Here is a 16,421-nt window from a genome sequence, read left to right as displayed (position 1 = left end):
CAAAATAAGAAACAACATATTTTGTCAAATTCGACCTAATCTTGAAATTAAGATATCTATGCTCAATAGGATGCTGCTCCAGTTCCAACATTCAACAACCACACTGCATAGAAGTTAAGAGTTTGATTTTGTATTATTGTAGATAGTAAGAGCTTGACAATATTGTTTTGTGTGAGGAATGCATAATATCGCTGTGATATTCTACTAGTTAAAATAGTTGCCACAAATGTTAAAGCTACATGGCTTTTAATATAACTTAATAATAGGATATTCACATTTTTTTGCCTATTGATTTATGCACTGAAATGACATCCGACGTACTTAAAAGGAGGGATATATTTCAATGTGACATTTATAAGCAAGCCTGTATGCTCTAAAGCATTACCAGACACGCTTGAGTTCTTGGATATCCACTGGGGAATGTTCTTATGGGAGTTAAACATTCAACTGCTTTTCGTCTTACTTTCTAGTGTATGGTTTTCCAAGTTTTGGAGCAAATCCAAAACCATCACCTTGTTGATATACTCTTCAAGCCGTGGATGGTTCTCGAGTAGATTTATATGTCCAGTCTCTGATGCACATCAAACCTTATGATGCTTCATTCTGTGTATGTTGTTTCAACCGTACTGGGAGGACAAAGATCCTTAACCATCTATACATACTTTAACTGTCGGAAAGCATGAAACTTGGCGCGCCTGGATACTGAATATTGATGTGCATGTTTCTCCGAGTTTAGATTCACCAGCAACAATATGATATTGTATGTTTAGTTAGTCTTTTTTTATGCACTATATATACTTATGCGCATTATCCATGTGGAATGGATTCCAAAGACCCTCCATTTAGTTTAAGAGTATTGATTTTTTATGCGCTATAATAGAAATTGCCTAGCAAAGTTCCATATATCTCTATAACGTATGATAAAAGCATTGAAGGAGAAATCTTCAAGGGTTCAGTTGTTGTTGCAATGGCAACTGTACATTCAAGTGATTCTGGTCATCTTTGTTTTATCGTTTTAATCTCATAATAGGTATATCTACCTCCAGTATTGTGATTTAATGGTCAAATATTTAGTTTCTATGCCAATGCTAGTATGGACTAATAGCAATTAACTAGTAAAAATTGAGTTGCCGGTTAACAATGTTTGATTCAACGAAAATTGTTTCATGATGGTCATTTTTTTTATAATTGACATATTGTAATAAAGTTTTTTGCTCAAAAAAGAAAAAAGCAATGCAGATAGAAAACAAATGTTGATAGCATAAATATAGGTTAATGCAATGAAATAAAATAATGCCAAGAGGACTTGAAGAAGTTGTTACACTAACTACATATCTTTAGTCTAATGTAGCCCACATACCTCTTTATTTCTGTTTTGAAACATATGCACCCTGCCCGCCAGCCCACTTGATGCCTCCCCCCCCCCCCCTCTCCCCACATCAAATGATGCCTTGATGCCTAGTAAATGAAACAAACAACGACATCTTCTGCCACCCTTTTTTCAAGCAATTCATGTGCAGAAAATTATATGACCTACTTCACCTCGGATTTTGGGGAATAGCCTTAATGCCCTGTCGCATGCCCACCCCCAACCCCACAGTGGGTCTCATGTTTTCTTGAATCGTGGTCGTAATTCCAAAATCGCCCTTGGAGGAGGCCCAAACCTTATCTATTGCTGACAAGAACAAGTCCCTAGAGTAGAAAATTCCCCAATCCATGCGGTCAACTTGCTACACTTTTCACTACGATCGCATTATGTTGCTTTTCCCTGCCTTTGGGTATGAGATTGTTGATGATGCTCGTTCTTTGCCCCATCTGCCCCCCCTCCAAGTGGTCTTTTCACTAGTCAGACGATATTCTTCTTTCCCTATTTTCTCTATCTACACCAACAATGAGTCACCACTTTCTCTCTCTACCAGTCATTCCTTCTCTCTCCCCCCCCCCCTTTATCTTTCTAATCCTCTCTGTGTATGCAACTAAATAGACGGGAGTTCTTTTTCGCGCATGTGCGGATGTATATTTGATTGATAGTGTTGAATGATTCGATCATACTGTTTCAATCTTTGTAAGTTTTTGATGGGAGAATAGGAGCCAGAAGGAAAAATCAAGGTTTTGATGAAATTAGAGTGATCCAGGGTTGATCGAAATTTAACTTTTGGGTTCTTTTGATACAAAAATTATATAAATGATAATTAATTATAATTAAATATTCTATTTCTTGTAATGATGAAATATTAAATTGCAATAAAAAATTCAAATTCTTTTTTTTTTTAAATTATTTTTCCATTTGAATAGAAATGTCGATCTCCTGAGGAGTGGAAGGTATTCCAAGCCACTCATAACGGGTCTTCGGGTTCCATAGGGCCTCAACCTAAGCCGAGAAGATTCGAGTCGAAGCCCCAACTGGATAGGACCATTCCAAATCAAGTCCAGCAAGAGGCTCAGGGAGCACAGCAAAGCCCCGAAACCCTTTCACAAGCTGGAATGTCATAAGGTATGGGCTTTGTACCAGTCATGGAACACCTGTGCCCGACCCAAATGTGGTATCAAAGCCTCGTCTCTGATTCTTCGCCTCAATGGTGGTAATCTTCTCTAAACTCCTTCTTTACTTTTTTCGCAAAATATTACTGTTGATCTATTGACTATTTTTGGGTGATTTCTTGCTTACCGATGATATCTGTCTTTTGCCGATATTTTTTGACTGCTATTATTATCGATTTTTAGGCGATAATTATCTGAAAATTCTGCCACGTTTTCTGTTGAAATTTGCTGCTATTTCTGGCTGCTTTTTGTGCAAAATTTTTGAAAAATATCCTCTATAGTTGTTGGAAATTATTCTCTGCTTTGTGCTATTATCTTGTTGAAATTTTATTATTGTTATTACTCTTAACCGCGGTTTAATTCCCCTATTCTCCCACCTGGCCGGACCCTTGAGGTCTCCAGGTATCTAGTCGAGAATTAGGCTGGAAGGCCTCGATTTTTTTGAAGTCCGGAAATTCTGTAATTTTTCTCGGGAATTTGTTGTGAATAATTTATTTTTTGTATACTGAGTATTGTTGTTGTTATTGTGAATAAGCATTTTTGCTTGGTTGAATTTTTTGGCTTAAACCCATTTACTGCCTTTGAATTTCTTGTGTGCAATTGTGTTGAATTTTGTTTGTATTTTCTTGTCAAAAATTTTCAAACTTTTGGAAACTGTTTTTGAAGAAACCAAAATTTAAAAAAAAAAAAAATTGAAGCTATCACTTTTTTGTAAAAACTGTTTTCGATTTTTTAGCGGTTTTTTCTGAAGATTTTTTTTTAACAGTAAAAATCTTTAAAATAAAGTTTCTAAAATTATTAATAAATTGTTTTAAAATATGGCAGGAAAATACTCTGAAAATATTTATGAAGAAAAGAAATTAGAAATTGACGAGTATACATATTCTTCCATTATTTTGAATTTATCTGACACTGTTTTAAGAAAAGTTGGAAAACAAGTTTCGACAAAAGATTTGTGGAAAAAATTAGAGAAATTATATACGAAAACATCCTTGCCAAGTAAATTATTTTTACTTGAAAAGCTTTTCGTTATAAGTTGGATTCGTCCAAAAATATAGATGATTTCACAAAATTGATTCAAGATATTAAATTAACAGGTGATAAAAATACTGATGATTATTCTGCCATTGTTTTGTTAAATGCAATCCTTGATAATTATAGCGATGTTAAAGCTGCTATTAAATACAATTGAGATAATATTAGTCTTGAAACCGTTATCAACGGTTTAAAGAGTAAAGAAATTGATCTAAAGACTAATAAACCGTATATGGAACAAAATGAGGTAAATTTTGTTACAGAAAAAACAAAATACAGAAATTCTGAGCCTAGTGATAACGAAGAAGAAGCTAAGGAAGAAAGAAATAAAGATAGGAGATGCTACAATTATGGCAAAAAGGGCCACTTCATAAAAAATTATAAAAGACAAAAAAGGTTTAACAATAATAAAAATAAAGAAGAAACAAACTTAGTGCTTGAAGAAGAAGAATTAAGTGTTTATTGATTTTGTATCAATCTATAATTCTTCGTCTTATGATCACTTTGTGTAATTTTTTTGTTAAGTGCAATGTTCCTTCGTGAATAAAGTAAGCCTTTGTGTGATTAGCCTAAGTGGCTAAATGTCCTTAAAAATGAGCCTATGTGGATATTTAATTTTGCCTATGTGGTTGTGTGATTGTGCCTTAGTGACCATATGTGTGTGCCTAAGTGGCTAGTTGAGTCTTTATATATCTTAGTGACAGTTTTATCTTATGCAGCTGCATGGATTAGCCTAAGAGGCTGAAAGAGCCTAAATCTTTATTTGATGTAGCCTTGGTGGCTTGTTGAGTCTTTGAATGTGCCTCGGTGACAATATGCTGTAGCTTGGTTTTTTTTTTTACTTATAAATTAACTTAGTGTTAATTATTGTAGATTGTTAAAAGTGCTTAGTGCTAATTACAAAATGAGCTATGTGCTATATCTTGTGATATCATGTTACTAACATCTCTTTCGTAGGTAAAAGTTCTCGGATATGATGAACGCCAAAGATCCGGCTTTGGGTCAGATTCTCAATTGGGTCCTGATCCAAGATAGAGAATGTGAAATAATTTTAGCCCATGACCAATTGACGGAGGCCGAAAGACACTTACTGGATGGTTCTATTTCTTCCACCGAGCCCAACTCACTTACTCAACCCATAACCCATTAACCCATGCCCATAACCCGACCCGGTTAGCTTTTAACCCCCAAAACCTAACCCTAAAATATTACTCACTAATTTCTCTCCTCTTTTTTTTACAACAGCCGATCGTCCCCTCTCTCCTTCTTCACTCACCTCTTAGTCTTCCCCTCATCCTCTAGTTCTTCAATGGAGCCTTCTCTAGGGTGTTGGGAATATCCTCCACCGCCATTCTTCCCCTTACATCGTCTTCTTCATTAGCATAAATATTCCCCTTTTTTTGTCGATAATTATCTAAACACAATAGCACAAAAATACCTTGAGTTCGTGAGTTTTCTTCGTGAAAATCCGTAGTGGTTGGTTTAATCCTCTTTGTGGCTGGTCCTGAGTGAACTTGTGGGGTTTCTCTTGATGAGAAATAGAGCAACCGTGAGTGTCGGGTTACTAGCCTTCTCGTAGCCGTGTATTTGACCCCTCCGGATCTTTGGCTCCCTGAGCCTATATATTTATCTACTGCATTCTTTCATTATTTAACACTTCTGTAAGTAATTTATTTGTTGTAAATCTAGTTGTATTATTTAAGGATTCAAAATCCATAAATTTGTAATAGTTGAGTTAGGATTTCTCGTGCTTCCGCTGAAGGGCAAATACTCAACTGATTGTATTACGTTATTTTTCGATAAATTGGCATAATAAGTTCTACAATCTTAGTCTTAATAGTAATACCAACATTTACAAAAAAAAAAAAAAAAACGTTGAACCCTAAGATAATTGCATAATTTATAATAATAAACGACAATAAAATTATAAAAATTCACCTAATTTATGAGTTACGTGTGTCATACATATGCAACATGTACTACATTTCAGTACAAGCTGGTACGCACGGGATACAACAAACGTGATCTTAACATTGTTTAGTTTATTTATTTATTTTCTAAAAGATAGAATTTTTTCAATTATAAATTTATTTTTAACTCTAATGTTTTCGTACAATTATTAAATTGAAAAACCCAAGGAAAAATTATATATAGAAAAAAGTGAATAAATTTAAATTCTTTAATTTAAGAAGTTATGGACAATTCATTGTATTTGCAGGTGTTGGGGATAAAAGTTAATTATTGAATCTATACTAAATAAGAAAGGCACTCCACAATCGCAAAATTACCGCTCCATTTTTTTTTAATAAAAAAATACCTTTCAACTAATAAGATAATTAATTTATTAAATTTTTTAAAATTTATATTAATTGATAAATTAGTTTTATCTTCTTTTTTTAAAAAAAATATAATATGATTTATATATTTTACTCTTATATGTAATATATTTAAAGCGTGAAATATTATTTATTATATGATGCAGAAACAACTTACCACAAAGGCGGTTAATGACATTGTTGCACCTTTTTTTTTTTAAACAAAAATGTATTTCAACTGACTCTATCCCTCTTGGACTAGTAGCTAGGAGTTCTGAGTTCGTATGTGTGAGTTGGCTGCTATGAGTTAGGAGCTAGTCTTATGAGTTATTGAGCTATTGAGTTCCTGCTTAAAGAGCTTTATCTGTCCTATAAGAGTCTTCTTGGCTGCCTTATAGATAGCTAAAGAGCCCCAAGCTTCTTCTAGGACACCATGAGCCGGTAAAATAACCAACTTATTCGACTTTTTAAATTCTACATATTGATAATTTAGTCTTATTTTCTTTGTTTCTTTTAACGTAACGTATTTATTTATAATAAATATAATAAATTATTTAAAATATACATACAGAAATAACGTGTCACAACAATTAGTATTTTAAAATGAAAAGTTCATAAAATAAAGTATTTTTGTATTGTTGATGATATAATAATTAGATCAAAATATGTAATATAGTTTGAAATGGAAAATTCAATTCCAATAAATAGAGGTTAATAGTTAGTTTTATTCAAGAAAATGCAAAAAAGAGAAAGAAAAAGTCAAATAATTTCTTTGTAATGACTGTAACTGCAGGGGTGATAACGCGATCTTAGGGAAATAAGAGGGGCGCAATTATAATTATACCAAAGTTCCGTGTTCCCAGTGAGAAAATAAAAACTGCGGTGTTTCCTCTCGCCATCTGCTCATTTCTGAAAATTTTCCCTCTTTTATCTGTCTGCAGATTCATCAAATCCCTAAGGACTGCCTCTAATCTCTCTGTAGATTCAGCGAATCCCGCAGAATTGCTCCGTTATGTATGCAATTGAATTCGTGTCTAAACGTCAATTCATTCATTTAGCAGTTTTATGTACATATTGCATGTTCGATTGGATCGGAAGGTTATGTGAGTAAGTAGTTTGTGTTGTGCAGATCGCAGGATTGAAGGCGCTTGAGAATTTCGGTGATTGAAGCTGTTTGTAATCAGTAATTTCGGGTGATCCAGGGTTTTTCGAGTTGGTGATTGGGGATTTCTAGGGTTTATGGGAAGAGGTTGAATTGGTGGTTATTAGGGTTTTTGGGTATGTGAGAAGCGGAAACGGTGAAAATTCCCGGGATTGATGGTTGAAGCTAGGGTTTTTAGTTGTTTACAAATTGGGAAAAATGCAAAGGAGGAGTTTTTATTATGCATGGGAGGGTTCAGACGGAAGGTGAGGGGAGTTGTAGAAGTTCACAAAGCAGTAGCAGTTGGCATATGCACCCAACTGTAATTGCTGCGGATTCAACTTCGTTCTTTAAGGTGGGTATTTTTTGTCTTCTCCCCCATTTTCTCTCTATCTATGTCTCTCGGGTTTTTTATTTTTTTCGTGTTGTTTTAGAATAAATACATTAGAATCCGATGAACTAGTTGATTCCATTGATAACTTGTGGTTGTTATGCATCCGCTGTTTGTAAAATGTTGCATATACCACGTGGAAACTTTAATTCATTTGGAGTTATTATATTAAATATCTATTATATGTATGTATTTTATGATTGTTCATATGAATGCCTGTGTAGTTCTTCAGAAGATTTATTTGCCTTGTTGATTTGTGATTTGGCATCAATAAGTGTTCTAGTGTTGATGATGTATGTAGATTCTACCCAATCATGTGAAGTGTCTTCCCGAATTCATCATTTTTGCTTTCTGACCAGACCAAGTGTAAATTTTTAATCCTATGCAGTTAAACTTCAAGTGTTCCTGACTTCCTCTGCTTCATATGTGTTTCACTATGTATTTCTCTGTGCACAGCTACTAGTCTTGTGCAAATTGCCGATGATTTATTAGTCCCCTTTTGGGTCCCTGCCAAGTTGCTCTTTCTGCACTTTCCTTTGTCAGTGGCTCATTTGCCCATCGGCACCACCCTGGCCAAAATTGCAAACCAAGATAACCCAAGGCAACAATAATCCAACTGAATGATATCATTACCGCTTAGCATTAAAATCCTTACCAGAACACATGAGGATGGAACCAACTGTTCTCAGTTCCTTAACTATGGAGTGGACCTTTATATTTAGAAAGTTGCTGGTAAAATAATATCTAACACTGCCATCCTCAAAGTTCCCTACAACTTCACCACAACCAATGATTTAGAAAAGAAAGGGTCTTAAGAAATATCTTAGACAATCATGCAACTAAAATTGCATGGTCCTTATGTGGGCTTTGTGTTTTTTATATGATCAGTAATTCATAATATTTTCTTTGATGATAGTCATTCATTGTTTTGTGAACTAGATGTAGGGCCTTTCTGTTTTGTACTAGGAATAAGTTTGCTTGTCTAAGTGCTGTAAATGAGTGTTTTTGTTTGCACGAATGTATAAAATTTACTACGCCAACCATCTGATCATATCCATATGATATCTGTGTCTGATACTAATTCTTATTTTGGGAAATGCAGTTTATTACCAATCAATCTCAAATGATAATTATTTAGGGAACCTGTCAGGATTCGGATATTTAGGAAATTGCTTGAAGAAGAATGTGTTACTTTGTGACTTAGTTAAGTGCAAAACAATATACTGACGTATGAAAACCAAAGAAACCTCATATGCATTTTTCAGTAATCTTAGTAACTTGTCAACCTCACTTGTCTTATAACTGAAAACTTAAATCTTTATTCTCTAATGTCGAGGACAATCAAGTTTGTAATCTTCTTGCAGGATGGTCGCAAAATCAGTGTTGGTGATTGTGCACTTTTCAAACCTCCTCAGGATTCTCCACCTTTCATTGGTCTAATTCGCTGGTTGACTTCAAAGAAAGACAATAACTTACATTTAGGAGTCAATTGGCTTTATCGACCAGCTGAGCTAAGGCTTGGAAAAGGCTCTCTGCTGGACAGTGCTCCGAACGAAATCTTTTATTCATTTCACAAGGACGAGATACCTGCTGCCTCAGTACTTCATCCGTGTAAAGTTGCATTTCTTCCTAGAGGTGCAGAACTTCCCACAGGGACATCCTCTTTTGTTTGCCGGCGCGTCTATGACATTGAGAACAAGTGTTTATGGTGGCTAACAGATCAAGATTACATTAATGTTAGTTGTCATTTGCAATTTTTTTCTCAATTGGTAGTTTTTTGTTTTTTCCGTGATGGCAAAGGTGGGAATAAGTGGGTGAGCAATATGGTTGATGTTCATAATTTTTTCAGAATTCTCATTTGTACTAAATGATTTCACAGGAGCTACAGGAAGAAGTAGACCAGCTCTTATACAAAACAAGGTCAGAAATGCATGGTATGTTGCAGCCTGGTGGTCGTTCTCCAAAACAAGTTAATGGCCCGAATTCACTCTCACAATTGAAACCTGGGTCTGATCATGTTCAAAATAGTGGTACTTCCTTTCCTTCTCAAGTTAAGGGAAAAAAGAGGGAAAGAGGAGATCATTCAGCTGATCCTGTCAAACGAGATCGTTCTTCAAGGACAGAAGACAGCGGTTCTGCTCAGTACAAAGCTGAAAGTAGTTTGAAATCTGATATTGCAAGAATAACAGAAAATGGTGGAGTTGTGGATTTGGAAGGGATTGAGAAGCTTGTCCAATTAATGCAATCTGATAGAGCGGAGAGAAAAATGGATTTGACTAGTCGTTTGATGCTTGCCGGTGTAATAGCTGCCACTGAGAAGGTTGAGTGCCTTCAGCGATTTGTTCAGCTCAGAGGTTTACCTGTATTGGATGAGTGGCTCCAGGACATCCATAAAGGAAAAGTTGGCAGTGGTAATAGTTCAAAGGATTGTGATATATCTGTTGAGGAATTTCTTTTGGTTTTACTTCGTGCACTTGATAAACTTCCAGTGAATCTTCATGCCCTTCAAATGTGCAATATTGGCAGATCTGTGAATCATCTACGTTCAAATAAAAACGTGGAAATTCAAAGGAAGGCACGGAGTTTAGTTGACACATGGAAGAAAGGTGTTGAAGCAGAAATGATTAGTATTGATGCAAAGTCTGGTTCAACCCAAGGGACATCTGTGTGGTCTTCAAAATCACGCCTTACCGAGGCATCCCATGCCGTGAAAACTCCAACTGGGTCTGATGTTGCCATGAAAAGCTCAATTACACAGCAGTTCGCATCTAAAGCTAATTCTATAAAGTCCTCGCATGGGGAAAATATCACAAAATCTGCATCTTCATCTCCTGGGCCAGTGAAGCCTGCATCACCACATACATCTGGCAAGGAGAGCCAACCTGGAATTTCTGTTGGTGGCAGTCCTGATGCCCCTATAACTAGGGAAGATAGGAGCAGTAGTTCTAACCAGTCTCATAGTTATAGTCAGTCAATCTCTATTAAGGAGGAGGGCAGGAGTTCCACTGCAGTTTCAGCCATTGCTGGTAGGATATCAAGCAGTAGTTCTCGTAACCGAAAAGGCAGTGGTTTTGCAGCGGTAAATTCTGGTCAGAAAGAAAACAGTTCAAGCAGAAGTTCTTTAGCACACAGAAGTACTGCTTCAGATAAGTTATCGCAGTCTGCTTTAACAAGTGAAAGGGTTCTTGAGGGACCCACCAGTGAAGCTTGCCATCATAAGCTTGTTGTTAAGATACCAAACCTGGTGCGGAGTCCCACACAAGGTGTCAGTGGTCCTGAGGATCCTTCTATTATGAGCAGCCGAACTTCTTCTCCCGGTCTTTCTGACAAAGTCGAGCAGTTTGATACTACTCCGAAGGAGAAAAGTGATGCATATCGATCTGACATCAATGTGGATTCTTGTCAAAGCAATGACCGAAAAGATGCATCTCGTAATGGTGCTGCATCACCTGCAGGTCTTCGTGATGATGAGAAAAGTATGTCAAATGAGGACTCCAGGAGTTTATTAATTGAAGGCCCGAAGAAGAATGATGTGAAGTCAGCAAAGTTGCATGAAGCTTCTTTCAGCCCCATGAATGCTTTAATTGAGAGCTGCGCTAAATATTCTGAAGCACATTCTTCATTGTCCCTTGAGGATGATGTTGGAATGAACTTACTTGCTAGTGTGGCAACTGGGGAAATGTCCAGATCCGAATTAGTTTCACCAACTGATTCAACAGAAAGAAGCACCCCTGCAGTCCAGGAAGTCTCCTTTAGTGCAAAATCAAAGTCGTCACCTGAAGATCAGGTTCAAGGATTTCAAAATCAGCTTGTCAATAATGCTGAAAGTCACGACAAGAAGCAAGCTGCTTTAGATGGTAGTTTAGGGTGTGAAGACGGTTCGAATTTGCCTAAACAAGTATCACTTGTGTGTTCTACTGATATAATTTATGGTCCAGCCCATACTTCTGCAGATCTACCTGTTAAAGAGCGCAATAAACCTCTTGACTCTGTCAGTACATACTTGGGAAGCACCATGGACCCTGTGTTCCCCACTACAGAGAGGTCAAATCAAAATACAGACCCCAATGACAAGATAAGTGGTGGTGAGGGAAATAAAGGAATTCCGGAGGAAAAGGCCCCGCCAAATAATGTTAGTGCTGATAATATTCTAAACTGTAAAGGTGATGGAACTAATGCTACTGACACTGAGCACAAGGCTGGTAAAGATCTTTTAGATACAGACAACGTGAGCTTAATGGTTAAAGTTGCATTGTTAAATCAATCGTGTGTTGAGGACTGCAAGAATGATGTAAATGAAGGATTGGAGATGGGAACCCACTCTCAGCAGAAATTTACTGCTACACAGAAAGCTAGTAATGAAAAGCTACAACAAACTGCAGCTGTCCAGAGTCTAGTGTCTGAAGCTAGCAATGAAGTCAAAGTTAGAGAAATGGATGAAATGGATTCAAGGAGTCCCATGACCAGTGCTGAAAGAGAGAACTTTGGTAGGCCAGTTGACAGAAACACAGCTACTGAAGGCAATAGTGTTGCTGATTCGTGTTTCAGTAGTAATGATCTCAAGCGTCATGATATGGAGGTCAACATTGATAAGGAAGAGATTGCTGATCATTCACTCCCTGAGGGAGGATTTCCTGTGCCTGTGGTCCATGAAGCACAAAAGAATGATGAGTTGAGAGGATCGAAGGCTGCTGGAGTTGAAGTGGATGAAGCGGAGTCTGCTTCCACTGTTGGAGAGGCTTCTTCTGCTGCACCCGCATCTGCTCAAGATTCAAAAATAAAGTTTGACTTAAATGAAGGTCTCATCTTTGATGATGGGAAATATGAGGAGCCTTTCAGTGTAATAGCTACTGATTCAACCAGTGGTTCGATGATTAACGCTCCCCCATTTTCTGTAGATCCCATCCCTAGTTGCCATCCTGGTTCCATTACGGTGGCTGCTGCTGCCAAAGGTCCCTTTGTTCCTCCAGCGGACTTATTGAGAAGTAAAGTGGAACTCGGGTGGAAGGGTTCTGCTGCAACTAGCGCATTTCGGCCAGCTGAACCTAGAAAAGTTATTGAAATGGCGTTGACTTCCACAAGTTTGTCATGTGATGCTTCTACCAGCAAACATGGTCGCACTCTGTTGGACATAGATTTGAATGTGCCAGATGAAAGAGTTCTTCAGGAAATTGCTTCTAGAGACTCTGCATTGGCCCTTGGTATGGCAACTGATTCCGTAAATAAATTCTCCACATTGCTGAAAGAAAGCTCAGGGTCTATACCAGTTCTCAGCTCCGGAGGGCTGGATCTGGATTTGAATAGAATCGATGAAGCAACTGAGACTGAGACTGGCCAATGCTCCACCAGCAGTAACCGTATTGGAGAGAGTTCCATGGTGCATCTGAAACCTTTAAGTGGTCTACCTACTACTGATGTTCAGAGGGATTTTGATCTCAATGATGGGCCAGGGGTTGATGATGCTAGTATGGAGCATTTATCCATCAATCAACAAGTCAGGGTTCATATACCATCTCAGCTGCCTTCTGCTAGCCCTAGAATGAGTAATCCTGGGCTTGGGAGTTTCACATCTTGGTTTCCCCCTGGGTATACTAACTCAACTGTGGCAATTCCAACAATAATTCCTGATCGTGCTGACCAGCCCTTTCCAGTTATTCCACCTGGAGCACCACAGAGAACATTTGGCTCCGCTGGTATTGCTCAGTTCAATCCTGATGTTTACAGGGGATCAGTCTTGTCATCATCTCCTGCAGTTTCATTCCCATCTAGTCCTTTCCAGTTCCCTGTGTTTCCATTTGGGCCTAGTTTTCCTCTTCCATCTGCCACTTTTCCTGTTGGAGCAACGTCTTATGCTGATTCCTCTTCAGGAGCAAAGCTGTTTGCTCCTCCTGTGAATTCTCAGTTGTTGGGCTCAGTTGGTGCAATCTCATCCCAATTTCAGAGACCTTTTATGGTTAGTCTTCCGGACAGCAGCAGTTATGGTGGATTGGAGAATAACAGAAAGTGGGGTAGACAGGGTCTAGACCTCAATGCAGGCCCTGGAGCCGTTGAAAGTGAAGTCAGGGAGGACATGTTGCCTCCACCATCAAGTCAACATTCAGTTGCCAGTTCACAAGCTCTAACAGAGGACCAAGCTAGGATTTACTCAATGTCAGGTAGTATTTTGAAGAGGAAGGAGCCAGAGGGAGGGTGGGATAATGAAAGCTTCAGATATAAGCAGTCTTCATGGCAGTAGGAACTGTACACTGCTCTACTGCAGCATTCTTGTAAGTCCTGTAAGTCTTTTCCCCCATTTAATGTGGACTATGATATTTGGTAATGTTACACTTTTTATTGCCATAAGTCATCTGTTTTCTGGATGAATGATGTTCAGTTTGAAGAATGAAAATTCATCTTTCTACTTGATTTTGATCTAGATTTTCCGATAAAATGATTGGTTAGTCGATAAAGACTTGAAATGCTATGCTATATGCTCAGAGTCTCTTAGACTTATTTAAGGAATGTGTTGTTCTAAGCTGATACTAGCACAGTAGTTTAGGCCAGCCTTCATAACGAGGGTGGCAGACACTAGAACATTTTGTGATTTCTTCTTGAATCTCTGAAATACTCACTGGATAAAAGTTGGAGAGAGACTTTGAAGTGCTACAGTTAACAATGGCTTTGTCAAAAGTTCAGGGAAATCTTCTATATTCCCAGTCAGACAATCCCATCGAGTATAAACCTGTATAGGATTTGTACTTCTAGGTCAGAATTGGATATCCGTCTTTGACATTAATGCTTCTGTCCTTAGTGAGGAATGCATGATATGCCACTGTTCTGATTGATGCCAAACATACTCCTTCTGCAACTTGAGTTCCAGATGCTTTTGTTTAAACTGTGTATATTGCGCAAGTAGCATGTTCATTTTGCATCCTGTTAAATTATGCACTGAATAACATGTAATTTACTCGGGGAAGGAAAAATTCACCTATACTTGACATTTGTTAGCAATTTTACTTAATGCACAATGGGACTTTCTTGTTCTCGAATACCACAGTTGATCGCGTCGTTGAAGGTTAACATTCAACTGCTTTTGACTTTTTTCATAATGTTTTGTTCCTATTGCTGTGCAATCTTCAATCAGGTCTATGATTATGTAAAACTACTTGTTTATGAAAAATGCACTCTGCAGTTCAGAAAACAGAATAATCTTGTCATACAAAAATCTTGTTTGTAAAACTTGCCTGGCACTGATTTGTTGCTTTTTTTAATTAATGTCAATCGTAGTGAAAGGGATCAGGCATCCAACATTATGAGACTACATATGCAAGATTTGTGTATAGATTCACAGCTGCCTTGAAGATGGTATGGTCTTCTCTTGCCTGCAACAGAATAATTGTTATAGGCAATGACAATAACAAGTCCATAGATTTAAAGTCTCTAGTCTGAATTGTGTGATGATTAGGAGTTAAAATATGGTTAGAATTCCCTTGATTTGAAGTATCTAGGCTGAATTGGTGTAATAATTAGGATTTAAAATATATGATAAGCAAAAACACCTCGATCGTAGTTTTGGGTAATTGAATGACGTGTGATGTGACAGGGGAAGTATCAGCTTATTGTATAAGGGTTTGTAGAACAGGAGTTGAAAGCAGTGAAAAATCTGTTTCCTCCCTGTTGTCTGTCCAACCATGTTAATTTTTTATTTTTGGTGTTTGGTTTAGCTTATTGTATAATGGTATGTAGAACAAGGTTGAACTCAGTGGAAAATCTGTCTTCTCCCTGTTGTCTGTCCAATATGTCAAATCTTAATTTTGGTGTTTACTTCAGCTTAATTCTGATATTGCTGAAAACTTCTTCTGTTTCAGTTTGTATTTTCTAGTTAAAATTGACTCGTTAACATGGACCTAACTTTTATATTTTGCTTTTCTTAGTTTTTGGAGTAATTACTGAATCATCATCCTGCTGGGATACTCCCTCAACCAATGGGTGGTTATCAAGTAGATTTTTACATGTCCGCTTCCCAATGTTCATCTCTTTTGGGCATCGAGCTATATGCTGAAGCATTCAATGTGTATGCTTTACAAACTGTATTGGGAGGACAGAGATCCTTATCCACCTGTATATATTTTAACTGCCGGGAAGCTCGAACTTCTGGCACCTGGATACTGAAGATGGATGTGCATAACAGTTTCTGCAACATTTTCTGTCTAACCATTCTGAGGAGGCTGGATCTTGAATTTATAGAAGCCCTTCTGAATTTGAACTTGCTGTTCATCATCTTTTGCTCTTTATAATTTCCTTATTTCTCGCAAACATATTTATAATTAGATTTCTACCGAGTTTTGATACTAAGGCTTTTCATCTCGCATGGTTTAGTTTTTATGGCCTCTTTGTAAGTTTTAGTTTGTTTTGACTGTCTTACTACCGTTGCAGGTTCATTGCCAAGTGTTAATCCACAACTCAAGATCAGGTTCACATAGCAATGATGATATAATTGTTTTTAGGCCTTTTTATGTGCAGACTATACTTTTGTGTTTCCCCTGCATTATTAAATGTATTACAAAGATCCTCGGCATGCTATTGTATATTTTTATGACTTTTGCAACAAAGAAAAGCAAATGGCTGCTTCTCATGCACCATGACATCTGCCGCCATCATTGTACATTATTTAACCAGTCCTCCAGCAACTTGGTGGTGTTGAAGAGAGCAAGATGTAGAAAATTTGTATCAGTCATCTAGGTGCTCATGCCATAAAGATGAACGTTTTTCTTCATAATCTTCACTGGCTTTTTTTTGTAGGATTGTGGTAATTAAATGTCTGTTCCATCAGTGTCACGAGAGACCATAAAGTACGCATGGCATGATTTTTTTTCACCTTAACAATCGGTTTCTTGTCACCTGCATCTGTTCGATAAGTAAGATTCGAGCAACTTCCTGAGAATAATTGTAATTTGTCCTTTTATTCCGTGCAAATGATACGTTATTTGCTATAGCTGAAGTTCTGTTTGTACATCCC

At 37.3% G+C, this 16,421-nt stretch overlaps 1 protein-coding gene across 6 annotated transcripts; it reads left to right on the top strand.

The window, feature by feature from the left end:
* The first annotated feature begins 6,744 nt into the window (after nucleotides 1–6,744).
* LOC105157397 (uncharacterized) lies at nucleotides 6,745–15,912 on the top strand. Of its 6 annotated transcripts, none has more exons than XR_016064701.1 (6): nucleotides 6,745–6,905; nucleotides 7,021–7,387; nucleotides 8,770–9,159; nucleotides 9,303–13,689; nucleotides 14,690–14,767; nucleotides 15,337–15,912. XR_016064701.1 is itself a non-coding variant. In XM_088878711.1 (5 exons), exons 2-4 carry the CDS (start codon nucleotides 7,274–7,276, stop codon nucleotides 13,656–13,658), a joined length of 4,842 nt encoding a protein of 1,613 aa, XP_088734837.1. In that variant the 5' UTR covers nucleotides 6,745–6,905; nucleotides 7,021–7,273; the 3' UTR covers nucleotides 13,659–13,698; nucleotides 15,337–15,912. The 6 variants fall into 6 exon arrangements, 4 of the variants coding, with proteins under 4 accessions (XP_088734837.1, XP_088734836.1, XP_088734834.1 ...); XR_016064700.1 differs by having other exon boundaries at nucleotides 9,303–13,698; XM_088878711.1 differs by lacking the exon at nucleotides 14,690–14,767 and having other exon boundaries at nucleotides 8,788–9,159; nucleotides 9,303–13,698.
* Nucleotides 15,913–16,421: the final 509 nt, after the last annotated feature.

The sequence above is a fragment of the Sesamum indicum genome, linkage group LG3 (assembly GCF_026168435.1).
Source record: "Sesamum indicum cultivar Baizhima isolate 11 linkage group LG3, ASM2616843v1, whole genome shotgun sequence".
Lineage (NCBI taxonomy): Eukaryota > Viridiplantae > Streptophyta > Magnoliopsida > Lamiales > Pedaliaceae > Sesamum > Sesamum indicum.
This window is presented reverse-complemented; position numbering and strand designations above follow the sequence as displayed.

Bases quoted from the DNA above. Each gene is read 5' to 3' on its own strand.
- LOC105157397 (XM_088878710.1), top strand. From the start codon at position 7,274: ATGCATGGGAGGGTTCAGACGGAAGGTGAGGGGAGTTGTAGAAGTTCA. The intron at 7,388-8,769 runs GTGGGTATTTTT...AGGACAATCAAG, and splicing joins ATTCAACTTCGTTCTTTAAG to TTTGTAATCTTCTTGCAGGA. The intron at 9,160-9,302 runs GTTAGTTGTCAT...ATGATTTCACAG, and splicing joins CAGATCAAGATTACATTAAT to GAGCTACAGGAAGAAGTAGA.